A 16,299-nucleotide genomic window follows, 5' to 3' on the forward strand; every position below is an offset into this window, starting at 1 on the left:
CACAAGCATTTAGCGTACGCTCTCGGCCAATGAGACAGAAGCCAGGGTTCAGTGTGGCCGGCCAATCAGGAAGCCGGAAGGGGCGGGCGCTAAGATACGTGACTCAACGCGCGCTGGGGGAGGGGAAGCTCCGGGTCAAGGAGCAAACCCGGCACAAGATGGCGGCGGTAGCGGCAGTGGCGGCGCGTAGGAGGCGGTGAGGAGCCCGGATCCCGGGGGCGCGCCCGGGACGCCCCCAGACCCCCAAACCCCGTATCTCTCCTTCCTGTATGTTCTCCTGAGACTCCGCCACCTCCAGCCTCGTGAGGACTCTTTGTCTCTCTGGAGGCGGCCTTAGGTGCCCCCAGCCTCCTCGCCGCGTCGGGGGGCCCTTGTTTCTGGGGCTCTCCGCTCCGGCCCGGTGGCTCTAGAAGGCCGCAGCCTTGCGTTCTTCTTGGCCTTGGCCGCCCTCAGCCGCCGCCCTCCCCTGGCGGCTTGCGGCGGTTAACGCTGCCGCCTCTTTCCTGCAATGCGCGGGGCCATCGGGGCAGAGGAAGAGATGCGGCCCGGCCTCCGGGAATGCAGCCTGCTGCCCTGCGGCCCCTCAGCCGCGCTGGAAGCACCGTGGCCAGCAGCCTTGCATCCACTGCCCTTCTCGCCCTCCCCTCGAGAGCCCCGGACCCTGCCCTGCCCTTGTCTTCACGTGGACACCAGCCCTGGCTTGTTTGGTGTCCACGGTCGTTGGGCACGGCTGGGGCAGGATCCCGTTAAGTTCACAGTCGACCTGGATGACGTTGCTCAAACACAACAGTGGTTTGTTCTGCATTTATATTACTGAAAAGACGGTTCGAAACAGTCATCAGCGCCACAGAGTGTTTACCAGGACCTAACGGATGTATCGGGGTGGGAGAGGCACGTACTGTCGGCAGTGGTGAAAAAAGCGTGGATTCGACTCCAGAAGCCTGTGACCTGAAACAATAAATGGGTGCACTTTTCCCTGCGACTCATTCCTGACCTTGGCTTGTGACCACCTCTTGCCCAGGGGCGTTCAAGGCATTCCTGAGTTCTTAGGGCCTTTCAACAGGTCACATCTGAAAAATCTTTCAGAAATCCTATCCCCACTGGCGTCTCTCCAAACCCATTTTATAGATTGTGCAAGTAGGACTCCACTTCTGATTACTGCTGCTTTGGGCTGGTGAACACGGGGTCAGTTGCTCAGGGTGTCCGCTGCAGTCACTCCTCAGGACCTGGGCCACATGCCTTGCTTTTGAGTTTTCTGGTAGCATTTCTTCTGCTTGTTTTGCTACTACTTGTTCCTGCTTGACCTATTAAACCACAAAGCCTGGTGTTTTCCTCATCTTTCTGTGTGGCCTGGCTTGCCTTGCACATTCTTCTGGAACTGGAGGGCTTACTGTGTTCTGTGATCTCCTTTCTAGTGATTTTCTTTACCTTTAGCTTTCAAGCAGATACTGAGGATATGCTGGATACAATGTGTTTGTAGGCCCTACTCTTTGGTTACCCTCTTAGCAGGTAGCAAAGTTTTAATGCTGAGGAGAAGTGTGTGTTTTTGTTTGTTCTCCCTTATTTCGAACACTTCCTCAGAGTGTGCTCCTAATCAGCCACTGGGAGAGCATGTTTAAACTGCAGATTCCCTGGGACCCGGGAATCTTCATTTAGTAAGCACTGCACATAACTCTTAACAGATGCTAAAGTGTGAGAATCCCTATTTAGGATTTACTCAGAATGGATGAGTATATCCTTAACAAACTAACTTGATCAGATAAGCCTGTTAGTCCCTTGTCTGTCATTTGATAGCATGTTGGGGAAGTGACAAGTTTGTGGTAACCTTGGTGTGATGGTCCTCAATGAGGCAGGCCCTGCTGGTGGTTAGTGCAATGTGCTGTACATCATGAAGTACCTGGGCCCTGCAGTTAGGCAGAGCTGAGTTCACCAGTGTCACCTCATACTGGCTGTTAAATCTTGGATGAATTATTGAACCTTTTATACCTCAGTGCTCCCATCTGGGAAAAATCCCAATCCTACATTCACCAAGAAAACAGTGAAACAAAGGGAAAAGAGTTATTAGGGTGTGTAAAGAATTGGTTCTGAACACTGGTTGCCTATTAGAATTGTTTAGGGGAGTTTAAAATCTGATGCCCAGGTCCCACTTCAGGCCAATTAGATTGAAATCTCAGGGTGAGACCTGGGCCTAGACACTACTGAAAACTGCAGGGAGAGTTAAAGGTTAGTATAAGGCAGTTAGCCAGGCCCCGGGGTGCCTATTAGGACTCAATACAGGTTAGCTGTTGTTATTCTTTTCAAGCTTAGGTGGTGACAGTGGTGACTTATGTCAAAGATATAGCAGTGGAGATCAGAGGAGCAGGATGCCTAGAGTGTTAGGGATGTTAGGACCCTAGGAACCTGTGACCAGCAGGCTAGCTGAGGGTACATCTTGAACTTTTTCACTGTAGGTCCCCCCAGTGTCTTGCCAATGAAAAGGCATGGCTTACTTTGTTTCTCTGTTCCACACATATGGTACCACCACTTCCCCTGGGACTGGCTGTTACTGTTCCTTTCCTCTGAGAGGCTGATGTAACCTGAGTCAATACCAGGCCTCTGAAGGCCAAGGATCCTTTGTCCACTTCCTCTGCCTTTCGAAGGAAAGGTGTGCGTGAGCCAGCTCCTCAGGCCTGACACTTAACCCCTGTCCACTCTGCCTTGTTTTCTGTTTAATGGGACTCTATCTTTCTCCCCTTTTAGGGTTGTGGTGGGAAGAGGCCTTTACCTCAGAAGGTGGGGCCCTTTCTGACCCTGTGCTGATCGTGCCCTCTTTGTCCTTTTCCCCCCTAGGTCTTGGACTGGTTTGGTACTGGCTTGTTTAGGGGTCTGCCTAGGAATTACACTTGCTGTGGATAGAAGCAACTTTAAGACCTGCGAAGAGAGTTCCTTCTGCAAGTATGATATTTCTGGGAGACTAGAACGGAAAGTAGGGTAATGTGGGAGGTGTCTGTGGCAGATGAGGTAGCCTGGGGCACTGCAGCTGATAGAAGGACTTAGGGGCCTTGGGGAACCCTCCCCCGTTCTCAATCATTTCACATTGGCAGGAGGCAACGAAGCATACGGCCAGGCCATTCTCCATACCGAGCCTTGCTGGACTCTCTGCAGCTTGGTCCTGATGCCCTCACAGTCCATCTGATCAACGAAGTCACTAAGGTCGGGAGAAAAGGAAGAGTCTGGTGGGGGTGGAGAAATGGCTAAGGGGTAATTCGGGAAGAGGAAACTTATAGCCAACATCCTGTGCCATCTAACCTGGGACTTGTACTTTGTGAGGAATTCAGATTTCAGATCCCTTAGGCAAAGGGCTAGGAGGAGGAGACCCCCTCGGGAGAGAAATGGGTTCAGAGGGCATTTCCTGGTATAGCCCTTTCCTTTCTCCAGACCCAGACCTCTGCCTCCACAGGTGTTGCTTGTGCTGGAGCTCCAGGGGCTTCGAAGGAACATGACTCGGATCAGAATTGATGAACTAGAGCCCCGGCGGCCCCGATACCGTGTGCCAGACGTGTTGGTGGCTGATCCCCCCACAGCTGGGTAAATTTTTCCTGAGAAACATACCCATCTCCATGGCCCTTTTCTCCTTCCTAATGAACCTTTATTTGGCAGCTGACTTTCTCTTCCGCATTGGGATAATAGCTGAATAGCACCCGGCAGCTCTCCTCAGCCTTCCCTCATCTGTTCCTCTGTTTCACTTGTTTTCTCGACTGATCGATTGATTGGCCAAGCTGCTTGGCTTGCGGGATCTTAGTTCCCCAACCGGGGATTGAACCTGCGCTCTCGGCAGTGAAAGCACAGGGTCTTAATCACTGGACTGCCAGGGAATTCCCTCACTTGTTTTCTCTTTCGCCCTTTATCTTCATTCAGTCACCAAAGAAATACTGCTTCCTCTTCTGTGCCAGGCCTGGCCTAGGTGCTGGAGATACAAGAGGGAGTCAGCAAGGCCATGGAGCTCGCCTTCCAGGAATACGGTGTCTCTGTGGTTGGTTCCTCCCTTCCCTTCCTGTCCTGTCCCCCCGTCTTGTCTCATCTGTTTTTTTCTTCTCTTTTCTCTCTCTTTTCTTTCTCCCCTTCCTCCCTTCCTTCCCTCTTTCCCTCCTTCCCTTCCTCCCTCCTCAATTTCTCCTCAGATATTCAGGATAGGATTATTCAAATACTCGGGTCATGACACATCGTCGTCATTATTCCACACATGGCTCTCTGTTAAGTATTTAACTTAGAAAATAACATGATAACATGATAAACCCTTCACCTAACCCAAACATATACATCTCACTATCCTGTACTCCTTCAGAGATGATTGTTATTCTGAAGTTTATTATTCCCTTGTTTTTTTGTTCTCACAGTTATATCGTGGGTACGTATATACATATACACACTTCATACGTTTGCCTAAGCAATAAATTATGTGATTTTGTTTTTGAGTTTTATAGGGAAAATATCTTAGTGAATGTGGTCTTTTGGGATTTCCTTTTTTCACTTAACTGGATTTAACTTTGTTGCATGTAGCTCCAGAAACTCATTTTTACTGCTGTATAATATTATGTTTATGAATATATCCCGATTTACTTATACATTTCTGTGTTGATGGGCATTTGGGTTGTTTCCAGTGTTGGCGTGAACATTCTTGTCCATGTCTCCTGTCTCCCTGTGCAGGAGTTTCTCTTTGGTGTATAGCTAAGAGAAGAACTGCAGAGTTGTAGAATATGGAAATCATCAACTTTCCAAGATAAAGCCAAAGTGGCTTACCAATTTACACTTCCACCAGCAATATATAAGAGGCTTATTGAACTGCATCTTCTTCAACCCTTGGTACTATTGGACTTAATTTTTGTCAGTGGAATGGCTGTAGGATGATACCATGTGGTGGTCTTGGCTTGCTTGTCTTTCCCAGTTTATTACTGATATTGAGCATGTCTTCATATATTTATCTGTCATTCTGGTTTACTACTCTGTGAAATGGAAGTTCACTGCTCTGCTTATTTTCCTTTTATGTTGTTTGTCGTCACTGATTTGTAGAAATTCATTAGTCTTGATACCAATTCTTTATTACTTACATGTATTGCAGCTATCGTTTCCCAGATTGTAGCTTATCTTTTTACTTTTCTAAAGGTGCCTTGAAAAAAAAATATTTTTTAATTTTATTTTTAAATTTTATTTATTTATTTATTTTTGGCTGCATTGGGTCTTTCGTTGCTGTGTGCAGGCTACTCTTCGTTGCAGTGCGCGGGCTTCTCTTTGAGGGGCACAAGCTCTAGGTGCGCAGGCTCAGTAGTTGTGGCTCGAGGGCTTAGGGATCTTAGGCTCCGTGGCCTGTGGGATCTTCCCAGACCAAGGATCGAACCCATGTCCCCTGCACTGGCAGGCAGATTCTTAACCACTGCACCACCAGGGAAGTCCCAATGATTTTTTAATTTGAGAATAGTTTTAGATTTATAGGAAAGTTCCAAGAATATTATGAGAGGTCCTGTATACCCTGTACTCCTGTTTTCCCCTATTAACATTATTGTGGTATATTTGTCATACATAATGAATTGATATCATTATTGTTAACTAAAGTTCTTATTTTTTCTTTTTTTTCTTTTTTCATTCCTTTTTTTAAAGTGTTTTTATTTTTTTTAATTTTATTTATTTATTTATTTTGGCTGCATTGGGTCTTCATTGCTGCGTGCGGGCTTTCTCTAGTTGTGGCGAGCGGGGGCTGCTCTTCATTGCGGTGCACAGGCTTCTCATTGCGGTGGCTCCTCTTGTTGCGGAGCACGGGCTCTAGGTTCGTGGGCTTCAGTAGTTGTGGTGCTCTGGCTCAGTAGTTGTGGCGCACGAGCTTAGCTGCTCCAAGACATGTGGGATCTTCCCGGACCGCTGATCAAACCCGTGTCCCCTGCGTTGATAGGCGGATTCTTAACCACTGCGCCACCATTTCATTTTTTTTTAATTGAAGTGTAGTTGATGTACAATATTACGTAAGTTATGGGTGTACAATATAGTGATTCACAATTTTTAAAGGTTGTACACCATTAATAGCTATTATAAAATAACGGCTATATTCCTTGTGTTGTACGATATATCCTTGTAGCTTAAAGTCCATATTTTATTCAGATTTCCTTAGTTTTTTGTTATTTATTTATTTATTTATGGCTGCATTAGGTCTTCGTTGCTGCGTGCGGGCTTTCTCTAGTTGCAGCAAGCAAGCTTCTCATTTCAGTGACTTCTTTTGTTGCGGAGCATGGGCTTTAGGCGCATGGTCTTCAGTAGTTGTGGTGCACGGGCTTAGTTGCCCTGAAGCATGTGGGATCTTCCCGGACCAGGGATTGAATCCGAGTCCCCTGCATTGGCAGGCGGATTCTTCACTACGCCACCAGGGAAGTCCCAGATTTCCTTAGTTTTTACCTAATGTCCTTCTTCTGCTTCACGATCCCATTCAGGATACTGTTTTATATTTAGTTGTCATGTCTCCTGAGGCTCCTCTAGACTGGGACAGTTCCTCAGACTTCTCTTGTTTTTGATTACCCTTAGGTTATCTTTCAATAAATAGAAATGCTGAATTTTATGTTGTCAGGTAGATAAGTCTCTTACCTTTTGGTGTTAGTGTTTTCTAAGTTGTGTTTAAATAATTGTTCTCTACCTCAGAGTCAGAAAAATATTTTTTTATATTTTCTTCTAAAGGTTTTACTTTAAAATTTTAAGTCATAATCTGTCTGGAGTTGATATTTGTATCTGGTATGAGGTAGGAGTGCGATACCATTTCTTTTCTATACAGAAAATGTGTTTTTCCACTCTGTTGTTTTTGTTTGTTTGTTTTAAATGTTGAGCCTTCTTTTAATTTATTTATTTTTATTTTTGGCTGTGTTGGGTCTTCGTTTCTGTACAAGGGCTTTCTCTAGTTGTGGCAAGCGGGGGCCACTCTTCATCACGGTGCGTGGGCCTCTCACTGTTGCGGCCTCTCTTGATGCGGAGCACAGTCTCCAGACGCGTAGGCTCAGTAGTTGTGGCTCACGGGCCCAGTTGCTCCGCAGCATTTGGGATCTTCCCAGACCAGGGATCGAACCCGTGTCCCCTGCATTAGCAGGCAGATTCTTAACCACTGCGCCACCAGGGAAGCCTTCTACTCTGTTATTGAATAGTCCTCCTGACCTCACTGAACTGCCATGCCATCTGTTACATTTCAACATTCTAAGATGCTTGGGTCTGTTTCCAGGCTCTTTATTTGATTCCTTTGGTCAACTTATCTGTCCCTGTACTGTTACCACACTGCCTGTATAGCTCTTAGCAGGTCCCCCGTCTTCTAAGTGTCATGACTACTCCTGGCACTTTGCACTTCCTTATATCCCTTTTGATCTCTTTCCCAGGCTTTCTGTCTCTGGCCGGGATGACAACAGCGTGGAGCTAACCATGGCTGAGGGACCCTATAAAATCATCTTGACGGCACGGCCATTCCGCCTTGACTTACTGGAGGACCGCAGCCTTCTGCTCAGTGTCAATGCCCGAGGACTCTTAAATTTTGAGCACCAGAGGGCTCCCAGGGTCTCGTGAGTACAGGGGTCAGGAGTGAAGGAACCTAGGGGTGTTGTAGGGTCTGGCACTGGGTCCCTGGGAGGAGACAGGGTGGTAGTAGAGCCAGGTCGGGGCTGGGGGCTGGGAGAAGCTGACCATCAGGGAGGGTAGGAAGCAGACCTGGGTCTAAGTTTTCTCCATTTCCTGTACAGACCAGGAGGCAGTCACTTTTGTCCGTGAGCTGTACCCTGGGCACCACCTCCCTGAGAGGCCTGCTGGGGTCTGCCTTTCCCTCTTCCCCCTCTCACACCATCACACTTCCCAGATTTATTTTCTTCCTTTTTTTTGTTTTGTTTTGTTTTGTTTTTTGTTTTTAATTTCTTCCCCCACCCCATCTCTGGAAGTTTGTCGACTGAAACTCACTTTTATGTTTCTGTTTTTGTGTTGGTTTTGTGCCTCCTTTTCCCCTTCCCTACCCATCTCCTCCTGCCCCAGTTTCTCGGATAAAGTTAGTCTCACGCTCGGTAGCATTTGGGATAAGATCAAGAACCTTTTCTCTAGGTAAATCCATGACCACTGGTGCTGTATCTGTTCCTCTGCCCTTACCCGCCCTTCACTCTGGCCCCCAGGGAAGGTGCCCCAGACCCTTCCATACCCTGTCCTTCACTCACCTCTTTTTCCCCAGCTATATGGTCTCTGGTTCCCGTTCCCCATTCCCCTGGCTAGGAGCCCCCTGGGAGTAGGAAGATGAAATGTTGGATATCCTTGAGGAATGTAGGGAGCTTCTTGCTTTGCCAAGGGGTGGAGAGATGCTGCCTGTTGCTGGGGTTCCTGCCTCTCAGCTGGCGTGCACTGAGGCTCTGGGCAGAGCTGCTTGCCAGCTGCCCTTGAAAGCATCCTTTGGCAGAATCTCTTGTTTGAGTCCCTTTGTAGAGGCTTGACCATGGTTATGACTCACTTGTCTTTGCAAAACCCTGTGTCACGCCAAGAGGCTGAGGCCCGGTGAGGGAAGTTTGGGCCAGAGTCTCTTGGTAGAGGCAGCAGGGCTAGGACTGGCATTCCGAACCCAGGCCCTTGAACCTGTCTGCCTGTCTCTTCTGGAATGCTGGCAGAGGCTGGTGGTTTGGGCCTGTGTTTGGAAGGCACCTCTTGGTGGCATTTACTTCTCATTTCCCTTTCTCATTTCTCTCCCTGTCCTTTGCACACTTATCTGCTCACTGGGGGTCCCTTTCCAAGCTTTAACATTCAGTCCCTTCCTCCAATGCCTTCGTTCCTTTGGACCCTTGGCTCTCTATTCCCTCACCCCTCCTTCCACTAGCCCCTCGTCCCTGCCCCCTCTGGATTGGAGCAGACAGCTCTCCTACCTTCCAGGCAAGGATCAAAAGACCCAGCTGAGGGCGATGGGGCCCAGCCCGAGGAAACACCTGGGGATGGTGACAAGGCAAGTTGATGGGGGTGGGCGGTTGGAGCACAGGGCTGGCTGGGAGGGTGGAGGGGAAAGGCCCACAAGAAATTTGAGCTTAGTCTTGCCATCACGGATGGGATTTAGAAAATGGGCAAGGGAAGAGAGAGGACCTGGTGTGTGATTGAGTAGTGGTCTGCTTTCTCCTTCCAGCCAGACGAGACCCAGGGGAAGGCAGAGCAAGATGAGCCAGGAGCCTGGGAAGAGACATTTAAAACTCACACTGACAGCAAGCCCTATGGTGAGGGGCTGGGAGAGCCTTGGGCAGGAGGACAGGGAGTCCTTGCCAAGCAGAAGCTCTGGAGCTCATCTTTTGCTTTTCTTCCAGGCCCCACGTCTGTGAGTTTGGACTTCTCTCTGCCAGGCATGGAGCATGTGTATGGGATCCCCGAGCATGCAGACAACCTGAGGCTGAAAGTCACTGAGTGAGTCCTACAGTGACATCAGGATATGGGGGGAGGGAAGGGGTCAGAAGTCAGGGCTGTGGGAGATGTGCATACAGATTAGACACTCCAGACAAGCATGGCTCACTTCCTGTGCCAGAGAACCTTTGGCCATCAGAAAATTCTGCTTTGAGAAAGGGCAGAGGGGCCAGTTTTTATCCCTCATTGGTGTCTATGGGGCTGGGGCTGTGCGTGCCATGGCCTGGGGCCAGTCTGTCTGTCTGCCTGCAGGGGTGGGGAGCCGTATCGCCTCTACAATTTGGACGTGTTCCAGTATGAGCTGTACAACCGCATGGCCCTATATGGGTCTGTGCCTGTGCTCCTAGCACACAGCCCTCATCGGGACCTGGGCATCTTCTGGCTCAACGCCGCGGAGACCTGGGTTGACATATCCTCCAACACTGCAGGCAAGGTGAGAGCACAGGCATGGGGAACGATAAGGGAGGGAATCGTCAGGCCTTGAGACAAATGGGTGTGTTAGGGGCATTTGCTTTGAAGAGGCTGGTAGGGTGGCCTATTTGGATACCTGTTTGGGGACTGGGTGAGAGACAGGCCCTGGGCCTTGTGAGCAGCATATGAGTTTCCCAGACACTCCCAGAAGACACAGACTCATGGGGAAGGTATTTCCTTTTTTGCATTTATTAATACGTTTGTTATTGAGTATGCGTTAGGAGCTCTAGACCCTTTTCTAGGTGCTGGGGATATATTGCTCACTGAGTTAGGAAAGGAGGAAGACAGATTAAACAGGTAACAGAGGGAAGATGAGTTCAGTGGTGGTAAGTTCTAAGAAAGAAGTGCAGCGGTCATGTGATGGGGTGGGCAGTGCTGCTTATGATGGGGCCCAGGGAAGCCTCACTGAGGAGTTAACATTTAATCTCAGCCCGAAGTGACTCAAGGAGCCAGCTGTGTGAGGACTCTGAGGAAAACACTGCTGCTTTGTCTTTGGGTTGGGAAGCAAGAGGGTGGTATCAGACCTCTCTCTGGTCCCCTCTGCAGACCCTGTTTGGGAAGATGCTGGACTACCTACAGGGCTCTGGGGAGACCCCACAGACAGATGTTCGCTGGATATCAGAGAGTGGCATCATTGATGTCTTCCTGCTACTTGGGCCGTCTGTCTTTGATGTCTTCCGGCAGTACGCTAGCCTCACAGGTACGCGGTGTCCCTACTCTGTCAGCCTGCAGCCTCCCTTTCTGGTCCTTGGCTTCTTGAGGGATGACTGCATTTTCAGAAATCCTGTGCCTTGGCCTGTTCTCTAGCCCTGTGCCCTTTCATCTCCCTCATTGGCCCCGGGTTGAGCCTGACCCCATTGTGACCCCCATCCCTCACTGAACCTGCAGGGACCCAGGTATTGCCCCCGCTCTTCTCCCTCGGCTACCACCAGAGCCGCTGGAACTATCGGGATGAGGCTGACGTTCTGGAAGTCGATCAGGGCTTTGATGATCACAACCTGCCTTGCGATGTCATCTGGCTGGACATTGAGCATGCTGATGGCAAGCGGTATTTCACCTGGGACCCCAGCCGTTTCCCCCAGCCCCTCACCATGCTTGAGCATTTGGCCTCCAAGAGGCGGAAGGTAAGAGGGCCGCAGCCATGGTTGGTTTTCTCAGGCATGATAGCCCTGGAGAACTCTGACCACCCATGTTCCATGCCCCCAGCTGGTGGCCATCGTGGACCCCCACATCAAGGTGGACTCTGGCTACCGCGTACATGAAGAGTTGCAGAACCTGGGTCTGTACGTTAAAACCCGGGATGGCTCTGACTACGAAGGCTGGTGCTGGCCAGGTAGGTGGGCCCGGAATTGAAGGAGGCTATTAGGAGACCAGGGAGCTAGAGTGGAGGCTGTTTTGCCCCTCCGGGGTTGAAAGCCATCCTTGATTTCTTCTAGGTGCAGCTGGTTACCCTGATTTCACCAATCCCAAGATGAGGGCCTGGTGGGCTAACATGTTTCGCTTTGACAATTATGAGGTATGGCAGCCCCTCCCCGACCTGCCTCTGTCTTTCCCACTCTACCTCTTGGAATCAGTCATTCTCTGCCTGCTAGCCCTGCTATGGTTGGTTGCTCATAAGATATCGGGGCCTTGATGATCCTGGGAGGGCCCTGAGAAATGCATCTTTCTGGATTCCTAGGAGCTCTCTGCTCTGACACTGTTTGTCTTCTTCCTCCCCTCTGTCGTCTGTCCCCATTTTCTGCCTTGTGTTCTCAGGGCTCATCTCCCAACCTCTATGTCTGGAATGACATGAATGAACCGTCTGTGTTCAATGGTCCTGAGGTCACCATGCTCAAGGATGCCCAGCATTATGGGGGCTGGGAGCACCGAGACGTGCATAACATCTATGGCCTCTACGTGGTAAGGGACTGAGAGAGGAGAGACCAAGGGCTGAGAACTTGCACCGATGACAGCTGGCTTTTGCTCCTCACTACCCTTCTTTCCTGTTCCCACGCAGCACATGGCGACTGCTGATGGGCTGGTGCTGCGCTCCGGGGGCATAGAACGCCCCTTTGTCCTGAGCAGGGCTTTCTTTGCTGGCTCCCAGCGCTTTGGTAAGATTTGGAGAATAAAGCCGTAGCAGAGGGACCTGGGCCTGGTTCTTGGAGAAGTCTGTCCATCCTCTGAGAGTTACGTACTTCCTTCCAGCTGTTCACTAAAGCGAGGCAGGGAGTGGGAGGGTCAGTCCCTGTTGAAGTGCTCTTGTGAACTCCGCCATCTTCAGCAGGACTCTGGGGGCCCCAGAGGAGATGTGGCAGGTTAGAGAGGTCAGCTATATAAAAGGCTGAGCCCCTTCACTGTTTGCAAGCTCCCTCCCTCTTTTCTTCCTCAGGAGCCGTGTGGACAGGTGACAATGCTGCCGAATGGGACCATTTGAAGATCTCTATTCCTATGTGTCTCAGCTTGGGGCTGGTGGGACTTTCCTTCTGCGGAGGTGAGGGGGGGAGGAACTTGGAGCCTTGCTCTGGCGGGAGAGGGGCAAGGTAGAGGGCATGAAACCTAGGCCTGAGCAGAGAACTGACAGTCCACGGTGGGGCCTTGGGGGGCTCCTTAGGCAGCAGCCCTCCTTCACCCTCTTTTCCAACCGGTTTCCTCCCTCCCCTCTCTAGCGGATGTGGGCGGCTTCTTCAAAAATCCAGAGCCAGAGCTGCTTGTGCGCTGGTACCAGATGGGTGCCTACCAGCCATTCTTCCGGGCACATGCCCACTTGGACACTGGTCGGCGAGAGCCGTGGTTGTTACCGTCTCAGTACCATGACATAATCCGAGACGCCTTGGGTCAGCGATATTCCCTACTGCCCTTCTGGTACACCCTCTTCTATCAGGCCCATCGTGAAGGGATTCCTATCATGAGGTGAGGCATTCAGTTGGGTCTGTGTAGAATGGACTGAGATGGCTGGGAGACTGGGTTCCATCTCTGGGCCTCTTTCTTCATTCGCCAGGGCCTTGTAAAGGAGGGAAATCTGACTGCAAGGTCAAGAGTAAGAAGAGACCAGTGGGGAGATGAAGAGCAGTAAACGTTACTGAGTGCTTATGACATGCCAGGCATTACTCATCACTATCCCCAGAGCCAGAAACAAGTCAGACAAGTGTGCTACCCTTGTGGAGCTTACATTCTTGGGAGGAAGACAGAGAGACATGTAAACAAATATGGAAATAGGAAAACTGCCCAAACTGGCAAGCTTTTTGAAGAAAATAGAACAGGGTAATGGAGTTAAGTTCCACAAACAGGCCACGTAGGGCTTCCCTGGTGGCGCAGTGGTTGGGAGTCCGCCTACCGATGCAGGGGACACGGGTTCGTGCCCCGGTCCGGGAAGATCCCACGTGCCGTGGAGCGGCTGGTCCTGTGAGCCATGGCCGCTGAGCCTGCGCGTCCGGAGCCTGTGCTCCGCAACGGGAGAGGCCACAACAGTGAGAGGCCCGCATACCGCAAAAAAAAAAAAAAAAACCAGGCCACGTAAAGATGAGCCCTGACTGATGAGTAAGACAGACTTTTGTGACTCAGAGGAAGAATGTTCCAAGCAGGGGAGACTCCAAGTGCAAAAATTATGAAATGGAAATGAGTTTGTTGTGTTCCAGGAGTAGGAACAAACCAGTGTGTCTCAGGGATAAAGAACCAGAGGGAGAGGTAGATGAGGTGGAGTGGAAAATTCAACCTGAACTGGAGGGCTTTTCAGGCCAGGATAATGAAGTGGCCGCTGGGAGGTAGCTAAGCGGAGCAGTTTCCAGAGGGAGCAGGGTGGGAGGAGGCAGGGAGACGGGTTAGGAAGTTAAATGTCTAGACCAAGGTTAGAGCGCATAGCTGAGTCCCTAAGCCTGCTGGGCTGTCTGGCTGCCAGCTTGCGGGTCTTTCCCCTGTGCTCTTCTTTTTGCCAGTGCCTGGGGTAGCATCTTTGACTTCTGCCAAACAGCAAGTGTCTTCCTTTCTTGTCCTGCTTCCTTCCTAGGCCCCTGTGGGTGCATTATCCTCAGGATGTGACCACCTTCAGTATAGATGATCAGTTCCTGCTTGGTGAGAAACCAAGGGGGACAGTTAGTGGTGGGTTGGGATAGGGCTGACAGTTAGTGGTGGGTTGGGATAGGGCTGAGAAGAAGCAAGCACTGTGAGAGACATGTCTGTGGATGTGCAGGGAGGGAGGAGTGAACGAGGCCAGGGGTGCAAGGGGGTGGGTGCTCTAGGGCTCCCTCTTTGGGAACTGATCTCCCCAATTCAGAGTTGATTCTGCTGTGTCTTAGGGGATGCATTGCTGGTTCACCCTGTATCAGACTCTGAGGCTCATGGCGTGCAGGTCTATCTGCCTGGCCAAGGGGAGGTGAGTTAAGGAAGGGTGTGGTGGGGAAAGGTGGTGGAGGTCAGAGAGGGTAAATAGAGTGGGGGGTCCTCTGTGCAGTGAGTGACCGAGTATATCTTCTGCACCCACAGGTGTGGTATGACGTTCATAGCTACCAGAAGCATCATGGTCCCCAGACCCTGTATCTGCCTGTAACTCTAAGCAGTGTGAGTATGCCTGGCCCAGCTGCCAGCTCCATCTGCCTGTAGGTTTCCAGAAGGGGAGAGAGTGTATACTTTGGAGTCCAGTTCCTAAGGGGACACAGATACGCACGAGCAAAAGGTATTGCAGAGCCCAGGGTTGAACAACAGGGCTACTTCATCCCAGCACTGCTCTTGCCCTAGATCCCTGTGTTCCAGCGTGGAGGGACAATTGTGCCCCGCTGGATGCGAGTGCGGCGTTCTTCAGACTGCATGAAGGATGACCCCATCACTCTTTTCGTTGCACTCAGCCTCCAGGTGAGCGCATAGGCAGGGAGCCTCCTCAACCATCTGCCTACCTTCCTAGGATTCAGTCCCCTGGGGATGTGCCCCTCACTCCCTCTTGGGCTCAGGCTCTCGCCTACCCCACTTCCTGCTCAGGGTACGGCCCAAGGAGAGCTCTTTCTAGATGATGGGCACACGTTCAACTATCAGACTCGCCGTGAGTTCCTGCTGCGTCGATTCTCATTCTCTGGCAACACCCTTGTCTCCAGGTAAGGAGGTACCCTTCCTTGGCAGCCTCCGGGATGCTTAACAGCTCACTGGGCTCTTACATCATGGCCTTGCTCTGCTCTCCTCCTTTCTGCTCTGACAGTTTTTTTCCTGATGGGTATCCATTTTTGCTTCCTCCAGCTCAGCAGACCCCAAAGGCCACTTTGAGACACCAATTTGGATTGAGCGGGTGGTGATAATAGGGGCTGGAAAGCCAGCAACCGTGGTACTCCAAACAAAAGGTGAGTGATCTGGCCTCCAGGTGGGGAAAGAGGAGAAGCAGGGGCAGGGTTGGGGACCCCCTGCGTATAGGAAAGTAGTTGCTATTGACTCTGGCACTCTTTCTCTTTCCTCCACCAGGATCTCCTGAGAGTCGCCTGTCCTTCCAGCATGACCCTGAGACCTCTGTGTTGATCCTGCGCAAGCCTGGCGTCAGTGTGGTATCCGACTGGAGTATTCACCTGCGATAACCCAAGGGATGTTGGGGTGGGGTGTGATGGTTGTGATAGTTACTCTTCCTTCTGCCCTGGAGTTTGACCTTCCCCAGACTTCACCTTTCTTATCTCAAGATCCACATTCTGCCAACATCTGGGCAGGATGAGAGGGCTTTCCCTGGGCTCTGAATTCATTTTGTGATCTCCTGACCTCTCCCACCCCATTGACACCACATCTCCCTTCATCCCCAAATATTCTGTTGCTCTGACTGGAGCACATTCACCTGTGAAGACCTGGGGACCACAGGGCCCTTGCTTTCCCTTCTCTTTTCTTTCTTCTGGGGGCCCTGAGTCTCCTCCATGCCCTCTCCATTCATGTCTCTTGTGTGTTGATGCCATTTCTTGGAAGAAGATGAGGGCAGTGAGCTCTAGGGCTCCTTTTCTCCTTCCCCTTCCCTCCCCAGCAAATTGTTCTCCCTCCTTTTATTTCTTCCTCCTGGCTCTTCTCTATCAGGCCTCCCCTTTTTATGCCCCATTGATGCACTGGGTCCACCCCTTACCCTGATAAGGGATGAATGGATCAAAGGAGTGAGGTTGCTGGAAAACATCCTCTTCCCTGGCATCCCAGCCTTTTCTCTCCCTGCTTCTATCTAGAGCAGCTGCGGTTCTGACAGGGGCAGTTCTACCTCCCCTGTCCCTTGGGGGAAAGAAGTTTCCACTCCTTAAGAGGGGATGAGCGAGACTTCTTTTGCCTCCTAAAATTTTGTCCCCTTGAGGGGCATTCCAGATGGAGAAATCAGTTGTGGTTTCATCGAATCGTGGTCACCTGTATTTATTGCTGGGGGAAGGCTGAGGGTGGGGGGGATGATCATGTGCGCTCAGGGTTGGCCCAGGGCCCTGGGTGGGGGGTGGGGGAGGACTAACT

General features: G+C 50.8%; 1 protein-coding gene across 5 annotated transcripts; it reads left to right on the plus strand.

Moving 5' to 3' along the window:
* Positions 1-158: 158 nt before the first annotated feature.
* Positions 159-16,213, plus strand: GANAB (glucosidase II alpha subunit; the record flags this gene model as incomplete). Of its 5 annotated transcripts, none has more annotated exons than XM_079708469.1 (25): positions 159-196; positions 2,830-2,934; positions 3,084-3,192; positions 3,440-3,567; positions 7,380-7,559; positions 8,020-8,085; positions 8,896-8,969; positions 9,144-9,227; positions 9,315-9,411; positions 9,661-9,841; positions 10,426-10,579; positions 10,768-11,003; positions 11,086-11,212; positions 11,316-11,395; positions 11,635-11,778; positions 11,876-11,972; positions 12,251-12,352; positions 12,528-12,771; positions 13,865-13,929; positions 14,154-14,230; positions 14,341-14,415; positions 14,593-14,706; positions 14,830-14,942; positions 15,082-15,182; positions 15,301-16,213. In XM_079708469.1, 25 exons carry the CDS (start codon positions 159-161, stop codon positions 15,408-15,410), a joined length of 2,901 nt encoding a protein of 966 aa, XP_079564595.1. In that variant the 3' UTR covers positions 15,411-16,213. The 5 variants fall into 5 exon arrangements, with proteins under 5 accessions (XP_079564595.1, XP_079564594.1, XP_079564596.1 ...); XM_079708468.1 differs by having other exon boundaries at positions 8,896-8,965; positions 9,140-9,227; XM_079708470.1 differs by lacking the exon at positions 8,020-8,085 and having other exon boundaries at positions 8,896-8,965; positions 9,140-9,227.
* Between the last annotated feature and the right edge of the window lie 86 nt (positions 16,214-16,299).

Source organism: Hyperoodon ampullatus (assembly GCF_949752795.1).
Source record: "Hyperoodon ampullatus genome assembly, chromosome: 7".
NCBI lineage: Eukaryota > Metazoa > Chordata > Mammalia > Artiodactyla > Ziphiidae > Hyperoodon > Hyperoodon ampullatus.